Genomic DNA, 23,005 nt, shown 5'->3' with positions numbered 1-23,005 from the left:
TTTATTACCCGAGATTAGAACCATTTACCAAAAAGAGTCCTTGTGCCAAGTATTTCACCCTCTTTTAAATATTTGTCACCTTTGCCACGTCTTGGAAGGTTATTGTCCACTGCAGAGATTGCATGTATGTTAACACCCTGATCAGCATCTCCATTATCAGCTGAAGAGATTTCTCAGATTTAAATTTATATTCCAAAAAGACAAATTTCTACATTCTACTTTTGCCTGGTGACATTTTTAACACACACAATTAGAGGAATAGGAAAAGGAGTGATGAGAAGTGAGAAGGTCCATGAACTACCCTCAAATGAGCTGCAGTTAAGAGCAGACCTGGCTCCACACTGCTCTGACCACATGTCTCTCTGGGTAGGAATGTATAGAGCAAAGGAAACAGCAAAAAACCCCTGAGTACATTGCCATTTTTTTGGGATTTGCCAAGAAAGAAACAAAAACCCACACCACATTTTGCACAGAGCAAGAGGTTCTGTTCTGATTTTACAAATCCACTATTTATTAACACATTCGTTCCAGTTGATTTTTATTTTAAATACATGCTCCTCCCCAAAAGCCACATTTCTGCTTTCAAAGATTCTTAATTTTCCTTTCACTAAGGCACTATTATATTTCCTTGTCCTTGGAGAGTTTTATCTGGGATTATACATATGTACCAAAACACAGCTGTTCCACTTCTTTTCTCCTTTATTTTTTTCACAGAGAAAAACCTGCCTCTATCAGCCACCCAATTAGCTGCTCACTATCAAAAGACTGCTTTGGCCTTTCATCTTCTCGAAAACTGGATTCAAGTGAGAGGGTGTCATGGAAACTGTGTCTCGGGTCATTTCCTGTTTCTGTTTTTAGTCACCAAAAATAAAATAGTAATAACAATAATACTGAGCTTTTTTCTGATTAAAAAAAAAAAAAAATGAATACTTATTATCCCAGTCTGCAAAGCATACAGTGGCTATGTAAAAAAAATAAAAATAAAAATAATATTATTCTCATGAGAAATCTTCATCTGACAAACTAGGAACCTGATTTTCAATTCAGTGGTCAACTAACTCTCCCGTGAAGAGACTGAAGATCAAACGTGAAGAACACAAAACCTGCAGCAACTATGCAATGGAATTAATGATTTTTTTATAAAATAAAAAATGAAATCTCTAGCTTTCAGATGGGTATGTTTTTTATAGTCCACAGTACTACCGTACAGCATGCACTCTGGGTGTTTCTCTAAGTATTTCATTAGGCAAGTAGGAGAGAAAACTGTTAAATAATTATATAGGGGATTGTTATCAAACCGCAGAAGTTTCAGGTGCTTTAACTACTCCAAACACCTCCTTTTAGAAACCAACAATCTCAATTACCTCTTGCTTTTGCAAAAACAGCTCAAAGCTTGCTGAATTTCATTCTTACAGAAGAGTTGCACTTGGCTGGTAAAGCCATAAAAAACCTTCTGAAAGACACCAAATTCAAAAAGATGACAAATTTCAACCAACTGCTTGAGGTTACAGGTAACATCGCGTCGGTGCAACCAGCCCACGAAAGCCTCCTGAAAGGAGAGATTTGCATGTATTTTTGTTTATTTATCTGAAACTAGCAAGATATTAACGTGAATCTTTATCCCGAACCCACATGTAACGTGCTAAAATAAAGTATATTACTCGGGTGATTGATGGGAAATCCCTGCCCCGTGCTCCCGATGCAGTTCCTGCCAATATTCATCAGAAATGATGTAATTCCCACAAGTTCTGAACATAAAACTCTCACAACACCTTGCAACGTACAGTTCTTATCTATGAGATCAATCTCAATCCAACTGATCCTTTTAATATTGACATGGTTTTGAGGAACCGTAACTGGGAGAAATTTGGAGCAGGGATAGTATGGTAGAAAACTGCCAATTTATGTATATTCACGTTATTGAAGAAACAGCTAATTTCTGACTCCAGCAACCGATGCTGCCATCTCCAGTTTCTGAACCCCACAGGACACAACTCCTCATTTCTTTCTTAAATTAACACACTACAGGCACAGGCTCTTAGAAATTCCAGGTTCATTCTATCTAATGAAGCAAGGACAGAACTCAAAACTTAAAAAAACCACATGGGAATGCTCACAAACTAGTGAGCTTTTATCCTTAAGATGGGGGACAAATAAAGGTAAATAAAATATAAATAAAAATCACTCAATGGTTTAAGAATGTCTTAGTCCTTTGCCAGATTTTCTTCCATTTTGATGAAAAAAGGGAGCCTATAGGGTTGCACATATACCCATGTAATGTATTTCATCCAAGGTAGAGTGAAATGGGGGGGGGCTAATAGGAAAAAACAGAGGAATAGCTCTTACAGGAGGCATTAAATCAAGGATATCTTTTATATATATATATATCTCATAATATATATATCACTTAGCTTTTCTACGGTAAGAGGAACTTGAGGAAAGTGAGCAGTACCTGGAATGCATCCATATATAAACACACCTAGAAAGGGATTATCATTCATTCAAAAATTAACAGGTTGGTTGTTCATTTGATTTTATACAGAGAAATGCTACGTGCCGGTGCTGGGGCTGCTGCCATAAAGGTGTTGAGTGATTTGTCTCAAAAAAGCTTTTTTCAACTCTTCAGATGAAATTTCCAATCAGAACAATGACATCAACGCATAAGATCTCGGTTTATCCTGAGACAAGAACCACACGTGGAGTATTGTGTCCAGTTTTGGGCACCTCAATCCAAGAGAGATATCGAGGTGCTGGAGCGAGTACAGAGGAGGGCAACGAAGCTGGTGAAGGGCCTGGAAAACAAATCCTATGAAGAGCGGTTGAAGGAGCTGGGACTGTTTAGTATGAGGAAGAGGAGACTGAGGGGAGACCTCATCACTCTCTACAACTACTTGAAAGGACACTGTAGAGAGGTTGGTGCTGGTCTCTTCGCACAGGTAATTATGACAGAAAAAGAGGGAATGGCTTCAAGCTCCAGCAGGGTAGGTTTAGACTGAACATTAGGAAAGAATTTTTCACAGAAAGAGTGGTCGGGCATTGGAACAGGCTTCCCAGGGAGGTGGTCGAGTCACCACCCCTGGATGTGTTTAAGAGATGTTTAGATGTGGTGTTGGGGGATATGGTGTAGGGGAGAACTTTGTAGTGTAGGGTAAATGGTTGGACTCGATGATCCCAAGGGTCTCTTCCAACCTGGATGATTCTATGATTCTACGATAAGAAGTGCTTTCAAGTCATACAGGAACACGGCGAGAGCCCAGCCCACTGCCTTTCACCCCTCACTTTGGCCACGCATGTTCCTCTTGCAACATATTCCAATTTAATGCCTTCACACCTCTTTGAAGGTGCCTGGGTGTAACCTCATCCTCAGCTTTCGCTCTCAGCCACCAGGCAACCAACTGCTTCACCCTTTGGGGGAACCTGCAGGCACTCAAGCCAGACACGGACCTACTTTTGCTCTTTCTTGACATGATGGAATCTCCAGTTGTGACCACAGCTGAAAAACCATCAACAAATAGGAGGAATCGGATAAAGACAGGCAGCTGGGGTCCAAGGCAAGAAGCAGAGGCGAGGGACACGGCAAGAGTTACTAGTATCAACACACATCTGTCTGGAGGTACCCAACCACCAGCAGCCCCCGGCTCTTCCTCACCTGGCTGTTTTGTTAGAAATACGTGAGCAGCACTCGCACAGCAGCAAGAAATTACTCAATAGACAGAGCACACCCACCTTTCCCATCGGGGACAGACCATCTGACCAAATTAGAAACCCAAGCACATCTGTCCAGCTTTATCATCCTAATTAAAAACGTGTGGCTTTTTCTTTTGCTCACCTATTTTATTTTTTATATATAATCTTCACTCAGATGGTTCCAATCTGCAATGCCTTTTCTGGGTCCTGGCAATGGGACTAAGGTGAAGCTCTCTCTGTTTGTAACCCCCCAGAGCACATGAATCAGCAGCGACTGCAATAGGAAATGTCTTTATCAGCGAACTTCAGGATATTTTTTTTTGGTGAAATTTAGTCCTTTTTGCTAGTAGAAACTTAATAAGATGTCCGCTAGATTCTTGTTGTCATGAAGACTTTTGCCAGGTCAAAGTGAACATATCCGTGACCTTGCAGCCTTATTTTTTGAGAAAGAAAACCGATTTCTCGCCAAGAACCTGCGGTGCACCACAGACAGAGAAAAATACCAAAATCCAGCTGAGGGATTAACTAAAAGATGAAAGATAACATCAGATCTCAATTTAAAAAAAAATTGAAATAAATAAATCAAATGCTATTCTGGTAAGTGGCCATTACAGACAAATCTGATCCGTGGACCAAACCAGAATTAAAGGGACTACCTGGGCTGGGAAAAGTTGTCTCAATTTCAGCGAGCCCGGGAGCCGCTATTGTCACCGCAGCCCCCGTTGCGCTGCCGGGGTAGCAGAGAGCTCATTGCGAATGCAAAGCCCCCCAGCTGGGGGTAGGAAGAACTAAACGTGTTAAATGCTCGGCTGGTGAGTGCCCGCACCAGCAGCCCCCGGCTCGGGGAGCGGGATTCCCTCCCCCACTCCCATCTCGCTCCCCATTATTCTCCGTTCAAGCTGAAAGCCAGAAGGTCTTTTCCTCTGCCGCTCGGTGTCAGCCAGACTTGGGAAGCTCCGCAGGAATTGCTGAGAGATCCAGAAACGCACAAAAGCCTCCTTCCACAAAGCCCCCTTTCATCTAGGCAGTGTGTCTATTAAATACGTCCTGTTAATGTGCATACATTTTTATAAAGAGATTATAAAGGGAAGACTCAGTCACTAACTCAACTGCACAATAAGATTTTTAAGTCTATTACTAGAAAACTAGGGTTTAAAATGAGTAGCTGGGAATGTTTCACAACTCCTCTGCAGTAATACTCAAATAGGTCTGGTACCCACAACGGCAGATGAAGGTGTACTTTGTGTGTTTAAAGAAATGAAAGCCTTAATCTGGTGCCACGCAGGCACCTCCGACCATGACCACTCTGCATCCAGTACCGTTCAGGGATAAAATGGAAAGGACGATTCAAGCCCTGACTGTACCTGCACCCAATATGATGCTCGGAGGACAGTAGCATCTCTGCTCTGGCGGGCTGGAAAAGGAAAGTTTAAAAAAAAAAAAAAATAAATAAAATTATGGTGTCGGGCTGAACCGGTGAGCTGCCACTCCTGAGCATTTGCTCCTGCTCTCATCAAAACCAAAGCACCAAACAGCCACTTTATCCACTTTCTCTGTTATACTCCCTTTCTACATCTGTTTCCTCCCTTTCCCTTGCCCACAGGGGCTCAGCATCTCCCAAAGATTTTGAATAACTAAGTCAGGTAGATACAAACTCCTGCCAGCCCTGTGAGAAAGCAAGTTATTTTCTGTCCACCGAAAGGCCAAAAAAAAAAAAAAAAAAAAAAAAAAGAATCTGCCTTTTTTCTTTCTGCATCAAAGCAAGGCCACAAGTTGACCATCTCCACCAGCGTGGGTATGGCTGTAGGCCAGCTTCACATACCTGCCTCGCCATGCTGCCAGCACACAGGCTTGCCATAGCAAGGTTTTAATATTTTAAATATATTTTTGGACAGGCAGGCAATCAGACCCGGGGCTCGATGCTAACACTGCCTCCAACCTTATTTTCAAGAGCAAAAATCCCAAAAAGGCCGTGAATCTGTTTTCAGTGTTAAGAAGAAACGCTGTCTCCTAGCAGCGGTGGCAGAAACCCCAGTCCGGCTCCTCGTTGTGGACACAGAGAAAGAGCCGATGGTTGCAAAACTGCGTCCTTCCAGCTCCCGGCCAGTCCCTCGGGGAAATCTTTTCATCGCAGGCAAAACTTCAGGGGATCTGTTAGCAATCGTGTTATTTCTTGCGCTGGCCGAAGAGGTGTGTCCCTCTGCCACAGCAGAGCTGCCAAGTGACCACCTCGGCCCCTCGCTCAGTCCTCGTCCAGTGCCATTGCTTCCAGTACACTGGTGGTACTGGAAAGCAAGGAGACAAGGAACGGCAAAAACAACACAAAAACAAGCAAACAAGAGCTGAGGAAATGGTGGAGCGATGCTGGAAGGCAGCAGAAACCCAGCTCTGCTGCACCTTCCGTCTGCTGGAGAGAGCCTCAAGTACAACTCCCTGGGAACCCCCTGCAATTCCCAATGGGGCAAGGTTTGGGGTTAAAGGTCTTCAACACGCAATTATATTTTTCTGTATCAAAGCTGCATCAAGATGAGTATTAACAAAAACCAGGTAAAAGCCTGGAATAAGCCTGACCTACACTATACGCACACCTCTCATCTAACTTGGCTTAGAGGGGACAACAGCTTACATCGCATCCCCAGAGGATCCCAAAACAATGCACTTCTCTACTAACATTTTTAATGACTGTATTATCCCTTTCTAGCTACTTATTTTTTCTCTTCTCCTTTAGCATGAATTTTCAGGCTCTAATAAATCACTCGGGTGACACACTCGCAGCAGAGAGCACACTCAGCAGGTCTTACTCTGCGAAAAAGCCTTCACATCACAGGTCTGCATTCCTTTCATCCTGACTCCAAGTCTTCTTCCCTTCCCAAAATAGCTGCCGCACCTCTGCTCTTCCACGAGAAATCCTCTATTTCAAACACCGAAAACCATGGCGATGTATGTTGGGTTTCATTTATTTTGGGAGGCTGACTTTCTATTCTTGGACACGTATGAAAAAGCGGCATTTGAAAGTCTGAGGTTGCAATTACCAGGATGTATTTTTTTTTTTTTAATGTATTTCTAGACTTACAGTCAACAACTTACTGAATAAATACATAAATATGAAGGGGGAGGTAAAATTACATTTACGTGACATCATAGTGAATCAATATGTTTTAGTTCACTAGATTCAATCTCTTACCAAACAGAAATAAATGACTACTCATTTCTATTAAGCTACTTATCTACTATTATGGTTATGTTGGGGTTATTTTAATTTTGGCTTTGCATCCAGTAGTTTTAATGAAAATATAGTATCATCAGTATGTCGGTATCCAAAATGTTAAAAAACAAACACAACTTCTGGAACACAATCCCGCAGAGAGCTCTGCACAGCACGGGTACCTCTGCCAAGAACAGCTGGATCTTCAGCAAATTTTTAACAACTTCAAGACCATCAAGCACATCCCTCCAAGCAGCTACCAAAAATCATCTAGGGCTGCGTAAAATACAACACCAACTGAGCTCAAAAGGAAAAGGCAGAAAATTGCAATTTTAAATTATAGTTTCATTTGAGTCAAAAATAAAAAATGAAAAATAGACTTAACTTTTTGCCAAATCACACTACTGAGCAGTAACTCACAGGAGAAGGTAGGCTACCTAAGTGACAGCGGCTTTATATTTGAGAACTTGACATTGGTGAAACTCATCTAAAGGTAAACAAGTTTGAAAAGTTTGCAATTTTCATCCTCCTCCTGCAATGTATTTGAATATTAAGTCCTTCAAAAAAAAAAAAAAAAACTAAAAAAACCCCAAACAATCATGACCTTCTACAAGCAAGACACAGGAGACCGTGTATCCAGGAATAACATTTTCTAATTTTAATCTAACAGATCAAAGACTGAAATTTACAGTTTCAAAAGAGCTGCCTGACCACTGCTGGATAATGTGACAAACAAGCCATCCTCAGTGCTTATTCCCATCTTCCTGCCTGCACCAGAAAGTACGGTTTTCCCTGCAAAATGTTTTCTGTAGCTGAACTCCACCGAACCAGACCAAGGGAATAAATCCCACATCCCACCTGGCAGTCCTGGATAGCCACTGGCAAAAGAAGTGAAAGACGACTCAGAAATTCGCATTACACACGATTCTTAGGGGAAAGAAGAAGGAAGTCTAACTACCTAGACCGCAGTTGTAGCATATTTAAATTAAATATCCTTTCATTATTAAAACTGCTCAAATTAAATATCCTTTTGTTTTACCCTTCATATGCCTTTCATGCAACACAAATACTCTGTCTCTAAAATGTTGGTTTGACCTCTCTCGAATACACCAGTCCAGGAGGGTTGGACCATACCTGCCCCTGTCAACTGGGAGCTGAACCTGCAGAGTATCCATCCACTTCAGCCTCCACCGCTAACAAAATACCCAACTGCGATTTTCAGTTGAAGTGGACTTTCTTCTTCCATTTTACACTCCTTGCAACCATGAGAGATCCTCCTCCTTTCTTCTCAAAATGGTGTTTAGGTCTCCAAAACAAAAAGTCAGATACCTTGTATGACTTCTGTATTGGAAAAAAACGAGGGGAACTAACACACTAGTTCACTGACCACGAGCAAAACAATAAAAAAATCCTGAAAACTACTTTCTTCTGTACCGATGTTCCATCAGCTTTGCCCACATGTTGATTTGCAATGGATGGGCTACCACTGAAAGAAAACACTTCAGGCAAACCTAATTTTGCTCCAACAAAGTGCCATACCAAGGTGTTATTGTTGAGTATTCCCAAAAAGCGCTCCTCACCCAATGTTTGCCAACGCACACAACATCTCAGCATCTACTTCCCTCTGGAAAGCATCACACGACCGGTTTTTCTCTTCCTTGCTGTTTCAAAGCAAAATAGCGCTAGTGCAAGTTAAATACAACCAGTTTCTGCCAAGGACTTGGGCTTTCTCCTGTTCCCAAGGCAGCAGCCAGGTTTGGGATCACCCATCAGCGAGCTGAACCATCCCACACCGCAGGACACAACCTGGTACGCAGCAGACATGGAATGGTCCCCGGCCAGGAGCAGCTCTGCCGTCACCGCGGGCCACACCATCATACAGATGCTGCTGAACACATCATCATCCCAATGCTGCTTAACACCCCTCCTTGCGACTGTAGCACTATTTGACCAGTTTTCACACCAAGCTGCCACCACACTGTAAGGGGGAAGGAGAGGAAGAGAGGATCACAAGGATGCAGGGATCACTCAACTGATCTTCCTTGAGCTAACACGGCTCCTGGGAAAGAACTGGTGAAGATCACTGCTTATTTGGTTAAAACCAAGATATTTTGCTAACTTGCCATTCATTTTAGAATTATAGAATGGTTCAGGTTGGAAGGGACCTTAAAGATCATCGAGTTCCACCCCCCTGCCCTGGACAGGGACACCTCCCACCAGACCAGGTTGCTCCAAGCCCCATCCAGCCTGGCCTTGAACCCCTCCAGGGATGGGGCAGCCACAGCTTCTCTGGGCAACCTGGGCCAGGCTCTCACCACCCTCACAGCAAAGAAGTTCTTCCCCACATCTCATCTCCATCTCCCCTCTTTCAGTTTAAAACCGTCCTCCCTCGTCCCATTGCTTCCCTCCCTGATCAGGAGTCCCTCCCCATCTCTCCCATAGGCCCCCTTTAGGGTCTGAAAGGCTGCTGTAAGGTCTCCCCGGAGCCTTCTCTTCTCTTCGTACCAAATGCTACCCTCACACAAAAGGAAAGTCTGCTATGATAAAATCTTACACTCCTGACACACACAACCTGTGCCTCCTTTATTTTCCAACAAATAAAAGGCAAAGAGACCTCCCGGCTCTCCATGTGATCTTCCCAAGGGCTGGTGAGCCTTTTCCAGCCTTGGCTCAGAGCCTGGACTCGCTCCAGGCAAACAGGCTCCCACTATAGTTATTTCTGGGAGCCTGTTCCTTCTCCCCTCCGCCCCATCACCACAAACACCTCCCCAGGCTTTGTCTGATATTACGTCTGAGGCGAAAATACGGCCCAAGAGAAAATATTTCTAATAATTCTTTTGCTGAAAGCGAGAGAAGGAGGGACTGAACCAGAGACAGGGAGGTCGTGGGAGCACCCCAGCCCTTTGGTGTGGTACCATCATATCACCACCATCAAGCTAAGCTCACCTTCGCACACAATCTGGTCTGAAATCCACCAAAAAATGGCATAAAATTACTCTCATAACCCTACCAGGATGAACATACGAGAAATTCTGTTTAAGGCATTCCAGCTTCTAGAAACCTTTATGGCAACTTCCAGATGTGTCTATTTTAAAGGCTTTTTCCCTGGCCTCATTCCCACCTGGGACGATGGCAAGCATAGCCGAAAATTCCTCTTGCATCGCAGGAGTACGTGCGAAAGATGGCCAAAAACCGGAAAGAAAGCACTGGCTAGAGAGCTCCGCAGAAATGCCAAAAGTAAAATTACAGCTTTTCTCAAAAAAAGCTGCTACGGCTTTTCTGCTCTACAAGTAGAACGGCTGCAGCTTCAAATCCCATAGTCAAAGCTGGGGAAAACAGCGTTAGTGAAAAAGCTGGTTTTATCAGCTGCTTCTGGCTGAGAAGCTGGCAAAGGGAGAGGTAATAGTTTGTTTTTACTAATGATTGGAATTGTGCAAATATACTTTTGCAAAATCACTTGGGAGACTCTACAGAGACCTTCCAGGCAGTGGATACAAGCGACTCCATTAAAACTTTTCACGGGACTGGAAATGAGTATTATTGACTTATGACACCGTGACTATTTCAAAAGTCAATTCAGATTTTCTCTGCTAAATTAGACATACGGTATCATATGGAAATCTGTACCAGGGAAGAACACACAGAATGCAGGACTGAAGCAACGACTTAGTGTGCACAATATTTTATATTAGAAAGGACATGCCTTCACAACAGACACCAGGTAAGTATCAATGTTATTAAATTCTGTTTTCCATGGGAAAGAGAGCACAAGGATATCCTTTCAGATTTCATTAACGCTGCCTGTTACTGAACAGCTACAAACTACAAGAAAGCAATGACTGCGGAATGCAGCCCCTCCATACTTTATAGTTTTACGCTTTATCCTGCATTAAGCCTGCGTTACAACGAGAGGTAGTATAATCATTAGCTGAAACCTCAGCAGACTTTTTGACACACAAAACAAAGGCTGATGCATCAAACAAATTACTTAAATTTCAATTTTTAAGCTATAATATTCACGTACAGGGGAAAAAAAAAAAAAGTTAGTATCTTCCTGTTCAACTACATACAAATATATCATTCCTGGGACATTATCCAACCCTCACGGAAGTCCCCAGCAAAGCCCCCACAAGCTCTGACCTGTGAAACAGGCTTCACAGAGAGCCAGGCTTCCACTCGGGTAACCCCATATCACAGCCCTGAGCAGCTCAAACCATGCAGTGTCCTGACAAAGGACATACAGAAATTTGGAATAATTCCTTATAGCTGGGCGCTTCCACACGTGACAGGGCTCCAACCATTTGGGGATGTGACGGGGCTTTGAGCAACCTGGTCTAGCGGGAAGTGTCCCTGCCCAGGGCAGGGGGTGGAACTAGATGGCCTTTAAGGTCCCTTCCAACCCAAACCATTGTGTGATTCTGTGATTTCTTTGCCAGTTTTTCACCAATAATTCACGAACAGAAAACAGCACTTGTTAAACAAAAACACCCACGTCTTAACACTTCCTTTTATCCACGGATATAAAATAACTGGTAAAGACACAAAACAAAAATATGTTGTAATACTTCACCTTTCCTTCCATTTTCAAACACCTCTTGCCCTTCTGTCTGAAAGAAGGTGAAGCATTTGATTTTATTTGACCGTAAGCATTACATTTTTTCTCAGCGGTGCCTGGCCACGCTACCGGTAGCAGAGCAGCTTCTCTGCTGCATTCTCATCACCAGGCACTACCCGTTGCTCCTCTGCGGAATTGAGCCAAGAAAAAACCTGGGATAACACACGCTGTATTTACTTTTGCGCCGCCTTAACGTAGGTGTTATCAGCCCTGCCACAGCTCAAGGGATTCCCAATCGCTTTACGCCGTACTTGGATTTCTTGCTGCTAATAACCCCTCGGGTCCCCGCCAGGACTGGCAGGGTCCTTCGTCACCAGCAGTGCAGGGGACAGCTAATTATCTAGCAACCCACCTTGCTGCACCGCACTCGGCAACTTTTATCTGCACAGGGCAGCTGCGTTCTCCCCGTTTGAAGGGGAAACGTCAGCCTTCGCTAATGCAACAAGACTCACATCGCTAACGACGTCCCGACACTTTGAAGGAACAACTCAAAGCCTAATTAAAAATTCAGATTCGGTCTCCTACGCGCAGCCATTTTCGCTGCCCTTCCACCAGGACCTCTTCTCTATCTTTTTGAAATGTTTCATGCTGGAAGAAAAAAAAAAAAAAAAAAAAGAATCTGTGCGGAACAGGATGAAAAACTGCTGCAGTCGTGGGCTTTCAGAGAGCCTTGAAAAAGGCTGCTGGAGCTGGATTCAAACCAAGACATAATCATGTAAAACAGATGAGAAGCCACTCCACTGGTTTCTACTCTGTAATTATTACTAAAGCGCACACTACTGCCAAGTAATAATTTAAAATTTAAAAAAAAAAAAAAAAAAAAGATACAGTCAAACATTTATCAGCCTTCCTTACTTACATCTTCTTATTGTATTTCAGTTTCATAAGCTGGAAACATCGTGAAAATAAAAGGGAAAAAAAAAAAGGGGGGAGAAGTTGTTTTCTGTGCTGTCATTTGGTTGAGGGTCCGCAGCAGAGGTCCAGGTTTCAGAGCTGGCGCTGGAGGACTCGTGGAGCTTTACCTGCAGTCACCGACAGATTTATTTATAAACAGCCGTAGAAAGAAGTGGGAAAATGTGTGAAACCCCCAATTTTGGAGATGGAGAATTACAGTTCTAGTATTTCAACTGGTCTGCAGACCAGCTCAAAATGGGATTTTTCTCTCCTAAGTCGTAAATCCACTGTCATTAGCCAGAAGACCATCCCATTAGGAAAAAAAAATACTGTATTCTGGCAGTGTTCATTTTCAAAGAGATCGAATAAATGAACAGTTCCAGTGACTACAATTCTCTGCCATCACTCAGAAATCTTCAAAGAACGTGGATTTTTCAGACGACGGTATCAGGGCACCCTCCTCCTATAAACCCAGGGACATCTCCCTGTCTCCATGTCATTCTGGTCTGCGCACAATCTGTTCTTCTTGAAAAACATATGGCCAGGCAAGTTATCAGTAAAACAGATAAATAATACGCTTGCCAATCAACCTGGAGAAGCTTGTACTGTGTTGTTTATTATTTTACACGACATCAGCTGAGCAAGTATTAATATTAAAAAATAAATAAAATAAAGCTACACAGGGAAAAAATGACCAGCAAACTGCTGTTTTCAGAATCAAAATGCACTTTTTTTTCTTCCAACCTCCAAGATCAGTACCAGATAATGAGAAAGGGCTTCCTTCACAGAGTAAGTGTAAAGGATTAAGATGGCAGAGCTGCCTTCAAAAATATTCAAGGCCCTCTGGGCCTGTAACTTTTGTTACTATCTGGCTAGAAACATCAACATGCATTTTGAAAGTTATAGAAGCACTTAATGCTTTTCATCTTCAAAGCACTGCTTAATCCTTTCAATTCTCACTGCCAAGTACTATAGCCCCATTTTGGGGGCGGAGATGTTACCTTGCCCCCACACTGTCAAAAAATAGTGCTCACCTTGGACGCCCCATGCAGATTCAGAGGGTTAAACCTTGCCAAAACCAAACAAAATGCTTGCAAAAGTTCTGATTCATTCTTTTCCTGCCTTCATCTCCCAACCAAAGGATTTCAGCTGTTTCAACCAACGACCTACTCTGTAATTTCAACGTCAGACAAGCCAGGCTCAGACGAGGCAGGTAACAGAGACGGTGAAACTCCACCAGCAGACCAGATCATGCCACAACCGCCAATTTAGTTATAATTTTAGTATAAAGGGGCGCTCAGCTTTTAATTACTGCTGAGTGCCGGCTCTGCCCAGGAGAATATATTACAGGACTGTCACACGAGCTGCTCATTCACCAAGCTCCAGCACTCTGTGAATTATGCCATTCGGCTGTTTAAGAAGTAGTCAACTGAGTAACGACAAGCGATACAGCTGCTCAGAGTGGCGAGCGGAGATGTGATTGCACACCGTCTCCCAAGGATACAGCCTGCTGCCAAAAGCTGCTCCCGGTAACGACACGGACACCATGAAAATGTGCTCTAACTAGCCAAAAAAAAGAAAAAAGAAGAGAATAGTTTCAGGTGACGGTAGGTGCAGTACCTGCATCCTGCTGCACAGCATCCCCGCCACCGTCACAGCGCAGCACCCTCCGTCCCACGGGAAGGAGAGGGAACAGTAAGAGACCACGGTGTGGCTGTTTCTGGTTAATTCAGTAGAAGTATTGACAAACTTTGGGAAGAATTGCTCAGGGCAAAAAAAAAAAGGCGCAAGCATGCACACGCACACACCACCCCATACCCCGACGCATCAAAGGAAATACATGCCATATTAAGATACAGCAAAGGGTTTGGCAGAACTGTCAAATGGAGCGGGAACATTAATTAATTGGTGCAATAGAGAAAGTCAGACAATCGATGAACGTTCTATATTTAACCACTCCTGGAGGAATAACACCCAGGAAGGTAAAGCACGGATACCAGGAACTCTCACACCCTTCCGCGCTGTGTTCTCGCTAAGTGAACAAATGTGATCCAAATGATACAAATGTGTATGTTTTAATTTGAAACTTACGTACAAAACTGTTAAACTGCCGTTGGACGCATTCAGCGAGTGATGCAGCTTAGGAGTTGTCACCTAGGATACATTATCCTCCGCTGCTCTATGCAGTACCACTCAAGGAATAAATTTATACATGAAATCCAAGCACTTACACGGGCGAGAAAACAAAGCATTACTTAAAGGTAATAGATAGTGCGCTGATGCACTCATGCAAGTGTCTATAAATAGAAAGCTGTGGTGTGAGTGCCAAAAACAACTGTCAGGCTGATGCTGGCATCAGAGATCTCTCTCCTCCTCATTCTTCCTGTAGCTTCAGCCTTTATTACAATCCAGACGTACATGCACATCGTTCCTCTCAACAACACATTGCTGTTGGATTAATTACATGAAATACTGGTAGAAGAAGAATGTACTGCAGGAAGTTGGTACTGCACAGAGGGGATGGATCTCATTTATAGCACTGATGGCTGCTCCAGCGCTAATCGAATTTATTTTCTATCTCACAACTTCCATATTCGTTAAACAGGCATTTAAGGCTCAGAAATTTCATGGTTCTCCTCTTACCTCTTCCATTGCTCCTCTAGTGTCCGCTCTGGAGGCTCCACCTCATCCTCCCTTCCTGCCTTTATGGAGGCTCCATCTACAATTTCCTCTTTTCCAGCCTCAAACACACCCAAACCAACCTCTCACCTTCGCTCTATTTAAGCATTCCCACCTGCTCCTTCACTCATTGGATGCTTCCTCCCCACCTCCAGCTCCTGTCCTTCCTCCGAAGCCCTCTCCCACAATCACGTCCTGCTCTGGCGGCTGGTGACACCACCTCCTGCCTGTTACCAGGATGTGCAGACGTGGGAGCCACAACCAGCAAGGACCAAAGCACGAAGGGAGCACCCAAGGGAAGCGTAAAATCCTGCAGCTTCCTCCTCTACAATCGATGAAACCGAGTAAAACCGCAGCTCCCAAATGGTTGGGTATTAAACCTTCCTCTCGCGACCGCAACTTCCTCTCACCAGGTCCCGATCCGGGGCCTGCCTCCACATCGCCCTCTAAACGCAGGACAACACCCTTAGATTTAGATCCAATTAAAGCCCAAAAGCGCTGTCGATCTTCCACCGAAATCCTCCACTAACTACTCCTTCCTCCACTAACTCCTTTCTGCCCGGGCCTGCATCCCTGTCTGCATCGCCCCAAGCATCCCCGCCGTGCCCACACTCCTGCAGCACAGGCCACCCGGCACCCATCATCCCACCGCCGCTCGCCAACAGCCCCGCACAAGCGGAGAAAAGGGTAATTCTGCGCCAGCTACACCCGTCCCCGCCTGAGCAAGCTCGGGAAAATTCTGCCCTAAAATCGAGTGCGAAGTACGGGCTGCAGTGACACATGTCATAACATTTTTTTTTGTTCTACTGTAGGAGGTCAGCAAAGAAGCTTCGAAAAATCAGGGGAGGTTTGTTCCCACCGGTTTTTAATCTTAAACAGCTGTAATAATGTTACAGGGGAGAGCAAAGGACAGGCTGCGCATTAGCTTGATGGGAGTTAAGGCAGCCAAAATATCAAGCATATAAAAATAGAGCTCAGTATGAAAAGGGTTTTCAGAGTTTAACTGCCAGTTCCACCGCATTAAATTACTTTGGGGCCTTAAATATCCAACTAATAGTAAACACAGCTTTAAGGTGATTTGCATCCTTCTGCACCAGCATTCGGATTGTTCCCCAGTTCCTATCAACGGCACAATTCCTGGAAAGAAATCCTGGCTCATCCTACGTTTAGCTAGTGTTTCGCAGCAAGGTAACCACCTATATTTTTACGAGTTGCTTTTTCGAAGACAATACGTGTTGAGATGATCGTATTAGTTGGGTTTTTTTTTAACACCAAGGACAGATCTAGCCATGCAATTATACGGACTTAATTTGCATCAGCCAGAGACTGCACCATTTACAGGATTATGCTCGTATCTTTTGAGGGGAAATACATACATGCGTATGCACGGCACAGGAAAAAAAAAAAGTGACTTCCTTGAATTCAGTACATCAATAATCTACCTTGTTAAGTGAAGTCATTTAAATCCCCCGTCTTCTTAGCATCAAGGACAAGAGACGGCTCAGTGTTTCCCCGGACAAAACGCGGCCCTAGGAGGCCAGCCAACACAATGATGTTTCAGAGGTGAGAGAATGAAGCCAGTTTAGAGAAGATAAAAGGCCATTTGGGTAGAGACCCCTGCTGATCCTATGAAAGTGTCTCCTTTTCAATTTGGGAGGCTTTTAAAACTGCATTTGCCACTGACCATACCTTCCCCTGAAAGCCGCCGGGGATCTGATTTCGCTTTTCCCCCCCGAGGGAGGGTCGGCGGCCGATAGCTGTATCGCAGGTACCAGCACACCCTGCAAGTCCGACCAGTCCCTTACACAAAACACCCCGCTACGATGCAGCCTCCACGGCCGAGATGCAAACAGCTCCTCATCGCCCACCTTCACCCAAATCCCGACAGTGAATCACAGCACCTGAATCAACTTGTCCAACTGCACGCTCGGGCCGGGAAGCGTTTCTTTACCCCGATCGGAGCGTTTTCGGGCAGGACCCGACTCATTTCAGGTCCCTGCCAGCGGGCAGAGGGATGCTCGGGCGGGAAGCAGGGTAGAGCCCAGCCGCAAGCCTGACGGCCGCCCCTCTGCCTCCGGGACTCGGGTCGGGGCGTTTTCTGCCCGCTTCTATCGTGCAAATTACAAACAAACCAGGAGTTCCTCCGTCCTCCCCCACCTCAGCCCGCCTCCCTTGCTCCGCCACGGAACAGCCCGGGGCTGAGGGGAGCCGGGGCCGTGGGGGGGGGAAGAAGGGGACCGGGGAGGAACGAGAGGAGCGGGGCCGGCGGGTAATGAGGGGAGCCTGGCTGGGGAGACCGAGGGGAGCCGGGCCGGGGGCGATGACGGGGGCCGGACCGGGGAGACTGAGGGGAACCGGGGGCGATGAAGGGAGCGGGACCCGGAGGAACTGAGGGGAGCCGGGGCCGACGAGGGGAGCCGGGGCCGGCGGTTGAGGGTGGGGAGACTGAGTGGTGCGAGGCTGGGGGCGATGAGGGGAGCCGGGGCCGGGGGCGATGAGGGGAGCGGGACCCGGAGGAACTGAGGGGAGCCGGGGCCGGCGGCTGAGGGGAGGGAGACTGAGTGGAGCGAGGCCGGGGGCGATGAGGGGAGCCGGGCCGGCGGCTGAACGGAGCGGGACCGGGGGCGATGAGGGGAGCCGGGCCGGGAGGGCCGTGCGGCCCCTGCAAAGGGGAGGGAAAGTTTGCAAAGAAGAAAAGAACCGCGGAGGGGGAAGGCAGGACAGACCGGAATGAAGAAAGAAAGGGCAAAACAGGAATCGGGAAGAGCGTGTGGAGGGAGGAAGGAAGGAAGGAGGGAAAACCAGGCGAGGCGCGGGTCGGGCCGGGCCGTACCTGCATGGTGACGACCCCCAGCTCCTCGGCGGCGAGTTTCCTCATCTGGGTGGCCAGAACTTGCGCCTCGTCCAGGATGGAGAACTCCGCCTCGGCGGCTCCCAACCCGCAGACCAACACCAGGCAGAGGAGGCCGAGCGGCCCCCGGCCCCGCGGGCGGCGGCCCCGGGCGGCGGCGGCGGCGGTGGTGGTGGTGGCGGCGGCGGTGGTGGTGGCGGCGGCAGCGGCGGCCTCCTGCCTCCCGCCGCCCCGCGCCATGCTGCCGCGGCGGGAGAACGGCGGGCACCGCCTCCGGCCAACTTCCCCCACCGCCTTCCCCCCACACACCCCTCCCGGCCCCGGGGGGGGGGGAAGGGAAGGAGGGGGGGGGTGTTGGCCGGTTAGGGCTGCGGGGCGACGGCCATGAAGGTGGTGGTTTGAAGGGCGGGGGGGAGAACCGGAGAGAGAGAGAGACAGACAGACACACAGACAGACAAACACACAACGGCGGTGGCCGCTGCGGGGACACTGCGCGCCGCGGCCCCGCCGCTGACTGAGAGCGGCGGCGGGAGAGACGCAAAGTGCGGAGCTGGAGGAGGAGCGGGAGCGGCGGGGCCGGGATCGGAGTCGCCGACGGGGAAAGGGAGGCGGCGGGCGGGGGCAACGCGGGGCCGGGCCGGGGACCCCCCCTCCCCGCTCCCTCCCCTCCCGCCCCGGTCGGGGCGGGAGGGGAGGGAGCGGGGAGGGGGGGTCCCCGGCCCGGCCCCGAGGGGGGGGACACCGGGATTGGAGCCCCACCCCGAGCAGCGGCAGTGTTTGTTGTCCTAAAAAAGTCAGCCCGCTTTTCTTCTTTTCTTCTTATTCTTTCTTTTTTTTTTTATTTTAAATCTTTTTAAACCGGAGTTCCTGCCTCCTCTCGCAACCCCGAGTGCAAAAGTCGCCGGTCCCCGTCCCGCCATCGCCCGTGGCAAAAGCCGCCAGGAAATGTTTGTCGTGCAACAAGGGATGGAAAAGAAATTAAGGGAAGGAAGGCCAAGCCATGCCTAAGCCACTCGGTGGCACGCGAAGTGACATCTGTCCTCCTGGGAAGAGCGGCGTGGGGAACGGATAACAAGCCGAGATCCCTAGGGAAGCATCCCCTATGAGAGATGATGAGCTGGGGTAGGTGCAAAGCCACCTTCTGGGCAGAGAAACCCCTTTCCACAACCTCTGCTTGTAACCCAGACAGCCATGGAAACTTCTTCCCCCCGCACCGGGTCATACGTAGCAGCATCTTTCTCAGTCCTTCATCTTCCTCACACCTTACACCTTCCCTCCTTTAAGGTTGGACCAGATCATCCTTGAGGTCCCTTGCAACCCGGGGTTCTATGATCCTATGACTGATTCGGTAATTCTCATCACACACCTCGTTAGAAACACGCCAGGAGCCTTGCATGCGCATTGGGTTGTATCAGGAAAAACTTACACAGGTGAATAAAATTTGCCAAATGAAAGCAGGAGACCCTTTATGCAGCACCTGGCAGCGGTTCCTGCCCAGCAATCAGCGAGCCCGAGAAGCCAGATACCAGACACACACAAAATACATACCCTCTAGATTTACTCTTCGCTAATTAGCACTTTATGTTATGTCATAACCCCACAGGTGTATATAACTTTCAAATAAATCTGACCGGTAGTGACTACATGTCTTCGATACCCACCTCACTAGTGAATTTTAACAGAGTCCTACCAGAATCACTCATGCCCCATAGCAGTAAGTTCCACGAGTTAACAATTCATCCGAGAATTAATACAAGGATATATTACTTTCTAGAATCATGTTCTATTTCCTTGAAATGTGGTTTCTCTCTGCTTTAACAGTTGATTTTTGGACTTCTCCCAGGCGCTGGGTGCCAGCAGCAATTCCCCATCCCACTTGGTTGAGAGTGGGATCTGGGTCAGACCCGAAACCCTTCTCCGGTGGGAGAGGGCTGTGTCCCGGCAGCATCCGCTGGCGTCTCTCAGGGTCAGGCTTTTACCCGCCGCTGTTCTTGTAAGGGACGTCAGCAAAACTCTCTTTCATTTGGTTTTAATAAATGAAATTTAATTCTTACTATGCAAAAGCCGTATCAGTTTATCCTTGGCTTTTGTTCACTTAGGTGATTTATGGGTCTAACGTAAATATTTTTTTTTTCCAGTTTCCCTGACTTCTGGCAAAAGCCATCTAAACCAAAATGACGCCTCTCAAAGCTGCCATAATCAATATCTTGTATTTCCGTTGCTGAAGTAGCATTTGCTACCTGAAAGACAAGGAACTTTCTTTCCATCATACTGAAGCTTTTTTGGACTTCTGTTGGAGTATTTTCCCTGGGCCCATGAGAGAGAGAGGCAAAATTGAGCCAAATTTGCTCTTAGCACTAGTCAGTTTTGCATTACGTTTTATGTTTTTTTTATTAGATTCACTAGTGTAGGACACAAAGGTTTTAAATTATAGTGAAAAGCCAAATGGCTTTCAAATATCTTGGCTAAACTACCCATATTTTTTTTTAATTTTATTTCTGACCTTAGCTGCATGTTGGAAAAGAAATCTCCATCTCTGTAAACTTTGTTGCGTACAAAAATTATCACATCACGGTCACAGCTGGAGCTCAGTCAGCAGCTGGCTGTATTAGCAACACCACTGGATTTCCAGTTATCCAGGTCACCCAATTCATGCACCCTGTCATGAAATCACTAGGTGAATGCTACAAATAGTCTGCCTTTTTTTTTGTTGTTTTGTTTTGGTTTTTTGACAAACTAACCTCAGGAAATGAATGAGGCAATTGCCCTTCTGGTTCCAAAGCCCTGGGATCCTGCTCATGGCGAGGGAACCGACTGAACAGGTTTAACATTTTCGTGTACAGTCTGAACTCATTTAAAACTCTACAGCCCTGGAGGCAAACCCAGGCTCCTCCTGGAGTTCCCATACGCTTGGTGCCCACACCGCTGCCTCCCCAGACAGCAGCAGTTCCCAACCCTTCCTTCCAGCCTGCAGCCTCCTCGCCTCCTGGATTTATGGAGGTGATGTGGAAAGCAGACCCCATGCAGAGTTGCAACCATCAGTGGTGCCATTTCTAAATCAATTGTACACGCACTCACTTTCACACATCCAAATATTTAGAGAAAAATAGGAAACAACCCCCGCCAAAATGCCATAGGGGAAAAAAGGATAGGAAATCTAAAAAAAAAATAAAAAATCAGATTGTATGATCTTTGGAGTCACAACACATCAGTTAAAACTGCCAATTCGCACAACCTGATGTTTATCGCCCTCTCAACCCAGGCTGGTCTTTGACACATTTAGATTTTAGGCTGACACAGTTGTGGATTAAATCTGTCTCCTCTCGCTTTAGAAGAAGCCTTGGAGAAGAGGAGGATTGCCCTTGCTTGGTGCAGTAGGGTTGTGGTGTCCCCAGAAGCAGAGTGTATACGTGCTGTGGGCTGGAGAGGGACAGGACCAGTAAGATGCAAAGAGGAGAAGAGATGAAGCCTCTGCTTCAGGCATAAATAATGCAACCATTAAGATTTACAAAAATGAGGCCACACTAGAAATATGTCTTTTTTTTTTTCTTTTTTCTTTTTAAAGAGCAAGAAAAGAATGAATCTGGAGTTTAAGTGCTGGAGTATGGGAAGGAGAGGAACATATGTCAGATATAAATCCCAGCGCCGTGGTGGGAGTAAACATGCTCTTGACAGCAGCATACGCAGATGCCGAGTAGGTCAGTATGTGGCAACGCTGGAAAATAGAACCAGTGAGATGTCTCTAGAATAGCTGGCACGTGTGATGGCACCAAAGAAAAACACTATTTCTGTAGCGTATGATTCAACACGGTGTATTAATTGCATGTATCCCACTGTAGAGACTGTGACGTTATTGATGTATCTTCTGAAGTTCCCTTACAGGTAAATATTTAATTTATATTCTAAAAACTGTAATCTGTGTACAGATCTGTATGGATACAGAGGTCTCTCCTGCGGTGCCCCTAGGCTGCTGTGCCCGCTTCGCTTTGCAGCAAGTCCCTGCACCCTCCTAGCAAATCAGGAGCATCACATGTTGAAAAAGCATGGTCTGACCTTCGGAAAATCTCCTTGAAAGTGGCACTTCTTTTCTGATACTGATCTTCATGCCTGCAAGCGATAGAATATACACTCAAAAAATCATAAGGTAGTCAGAATTGTATTTGGCTGCCTCATGCTTTCTGTCTGATGCTCTCTCCCAGTTCATAGCCCGTTCACTCACTGGTTATGTGCAAACTGCACATCCAGCAACCCCCGTAAAGGCAGAGCGATTCTCAGTCGCCCACCAAGACAGGAATTGAGAAAGTCTTCATGGCTCTCCCCTATAACCTCAAAGCAAAGACTAAATTTAATCTTTTGGTATAAATGCAGATTAAAAATAGAGAAAATGGAATTTTGCACGAAGCTGCTACTTTTTGCTTTGCTGCAGTCTTCCTCTTGTATCTCCCCGTTTTGTTTCCACTTTCTCAGATCTGAATCCTCTTCTATTTGCTTTCATTTTGACTGTGGTCACCAGTAAACTGTACACAGGCTAGGTCTGAAGGGCTTCATTTCGCCATGTTCGTTTTCATGTTTAGTTTCCCATCTCTCTCATTATTTTTTTTAAATGTTTTCTTTGGAAGCTACATCTTTGTGTTAGTTTTGGCTACGATTCTTGCTTTCGCAATTAAGTTTGATCTTTGCTCGCTCATGAGAGTTGATTGTTGAACATACTGACATATTAGGATTAAGCCAAGGGTAGCATCTCTTATTGTTTGGTTTAGCATGGAATATTTCAAGTAGCAACCAATTAATGCATCTGGAAACTGCCTCTCTGAACCTTGTTTCCTTGTATGGGGATTACAAACTGTGTTATATGTCGGAAATAACTGTCCCTTGAATATCTGTCATTAATTGCTGATGGGGAGAGCATTTCATAGAATCAAAGAATGGTTTGGATTGGAAGGGACCTTAAAGATCATCTGGTTCCACGCCCCTGCCCTGGGCAGGGACACCTCCCACTAGACCAGGTTGCTCCAAGCCCCATCCAGCCTGGCCTTGAACCCCTCCAGGGATGGGGCAGCCACAGCTTCTCTGG

The 23,005-nt window shown here is 46.2% G+C and overlaps 1 protein-coding gene across 1 annotated transcript in view; it reads right to left on the bottom strand.

The window, feature by feature from the left end:
• Window positions 1–18,171, bottom strand: part of CACHD1 (cache domain containing 1) — a 114,658-nt gene extending 96,487 nt beyond the window's left edge. Inside the window, exon 1 of the mRNA XM_074152065.1 lies at window positions 17,914–18,171. Within this exon, the coding sequence (XP_074008166.1) occupies window positions 17,914–18,171 (258 nt within the window). The remainder of the gene's footprint in view (window positions 1–17,913) is intronic.
• Window positions 18,172–23,005: the final 4,834 nt, after the last annotated feature.

The sequence above is a fragment of the Numenius arquata genome, chromosome 8 (genome assembly GCF_964106895.1).
Source record: "Numenius arquata chromosome 8, bNumArq3.hap1.1, whole genome shotgun sequence".
Lineage (NCBI taxonomy): Eukaryota > Metazoa > Chordata > Aves > Charadriiformes > Scolopacidae > Numenius > Numenius arquata.
The sequence above is the reverse complement of the archived record's forward strand: the minus strand, read 5'-3'. Positions and strand labels throughout refer to the sequence as shown.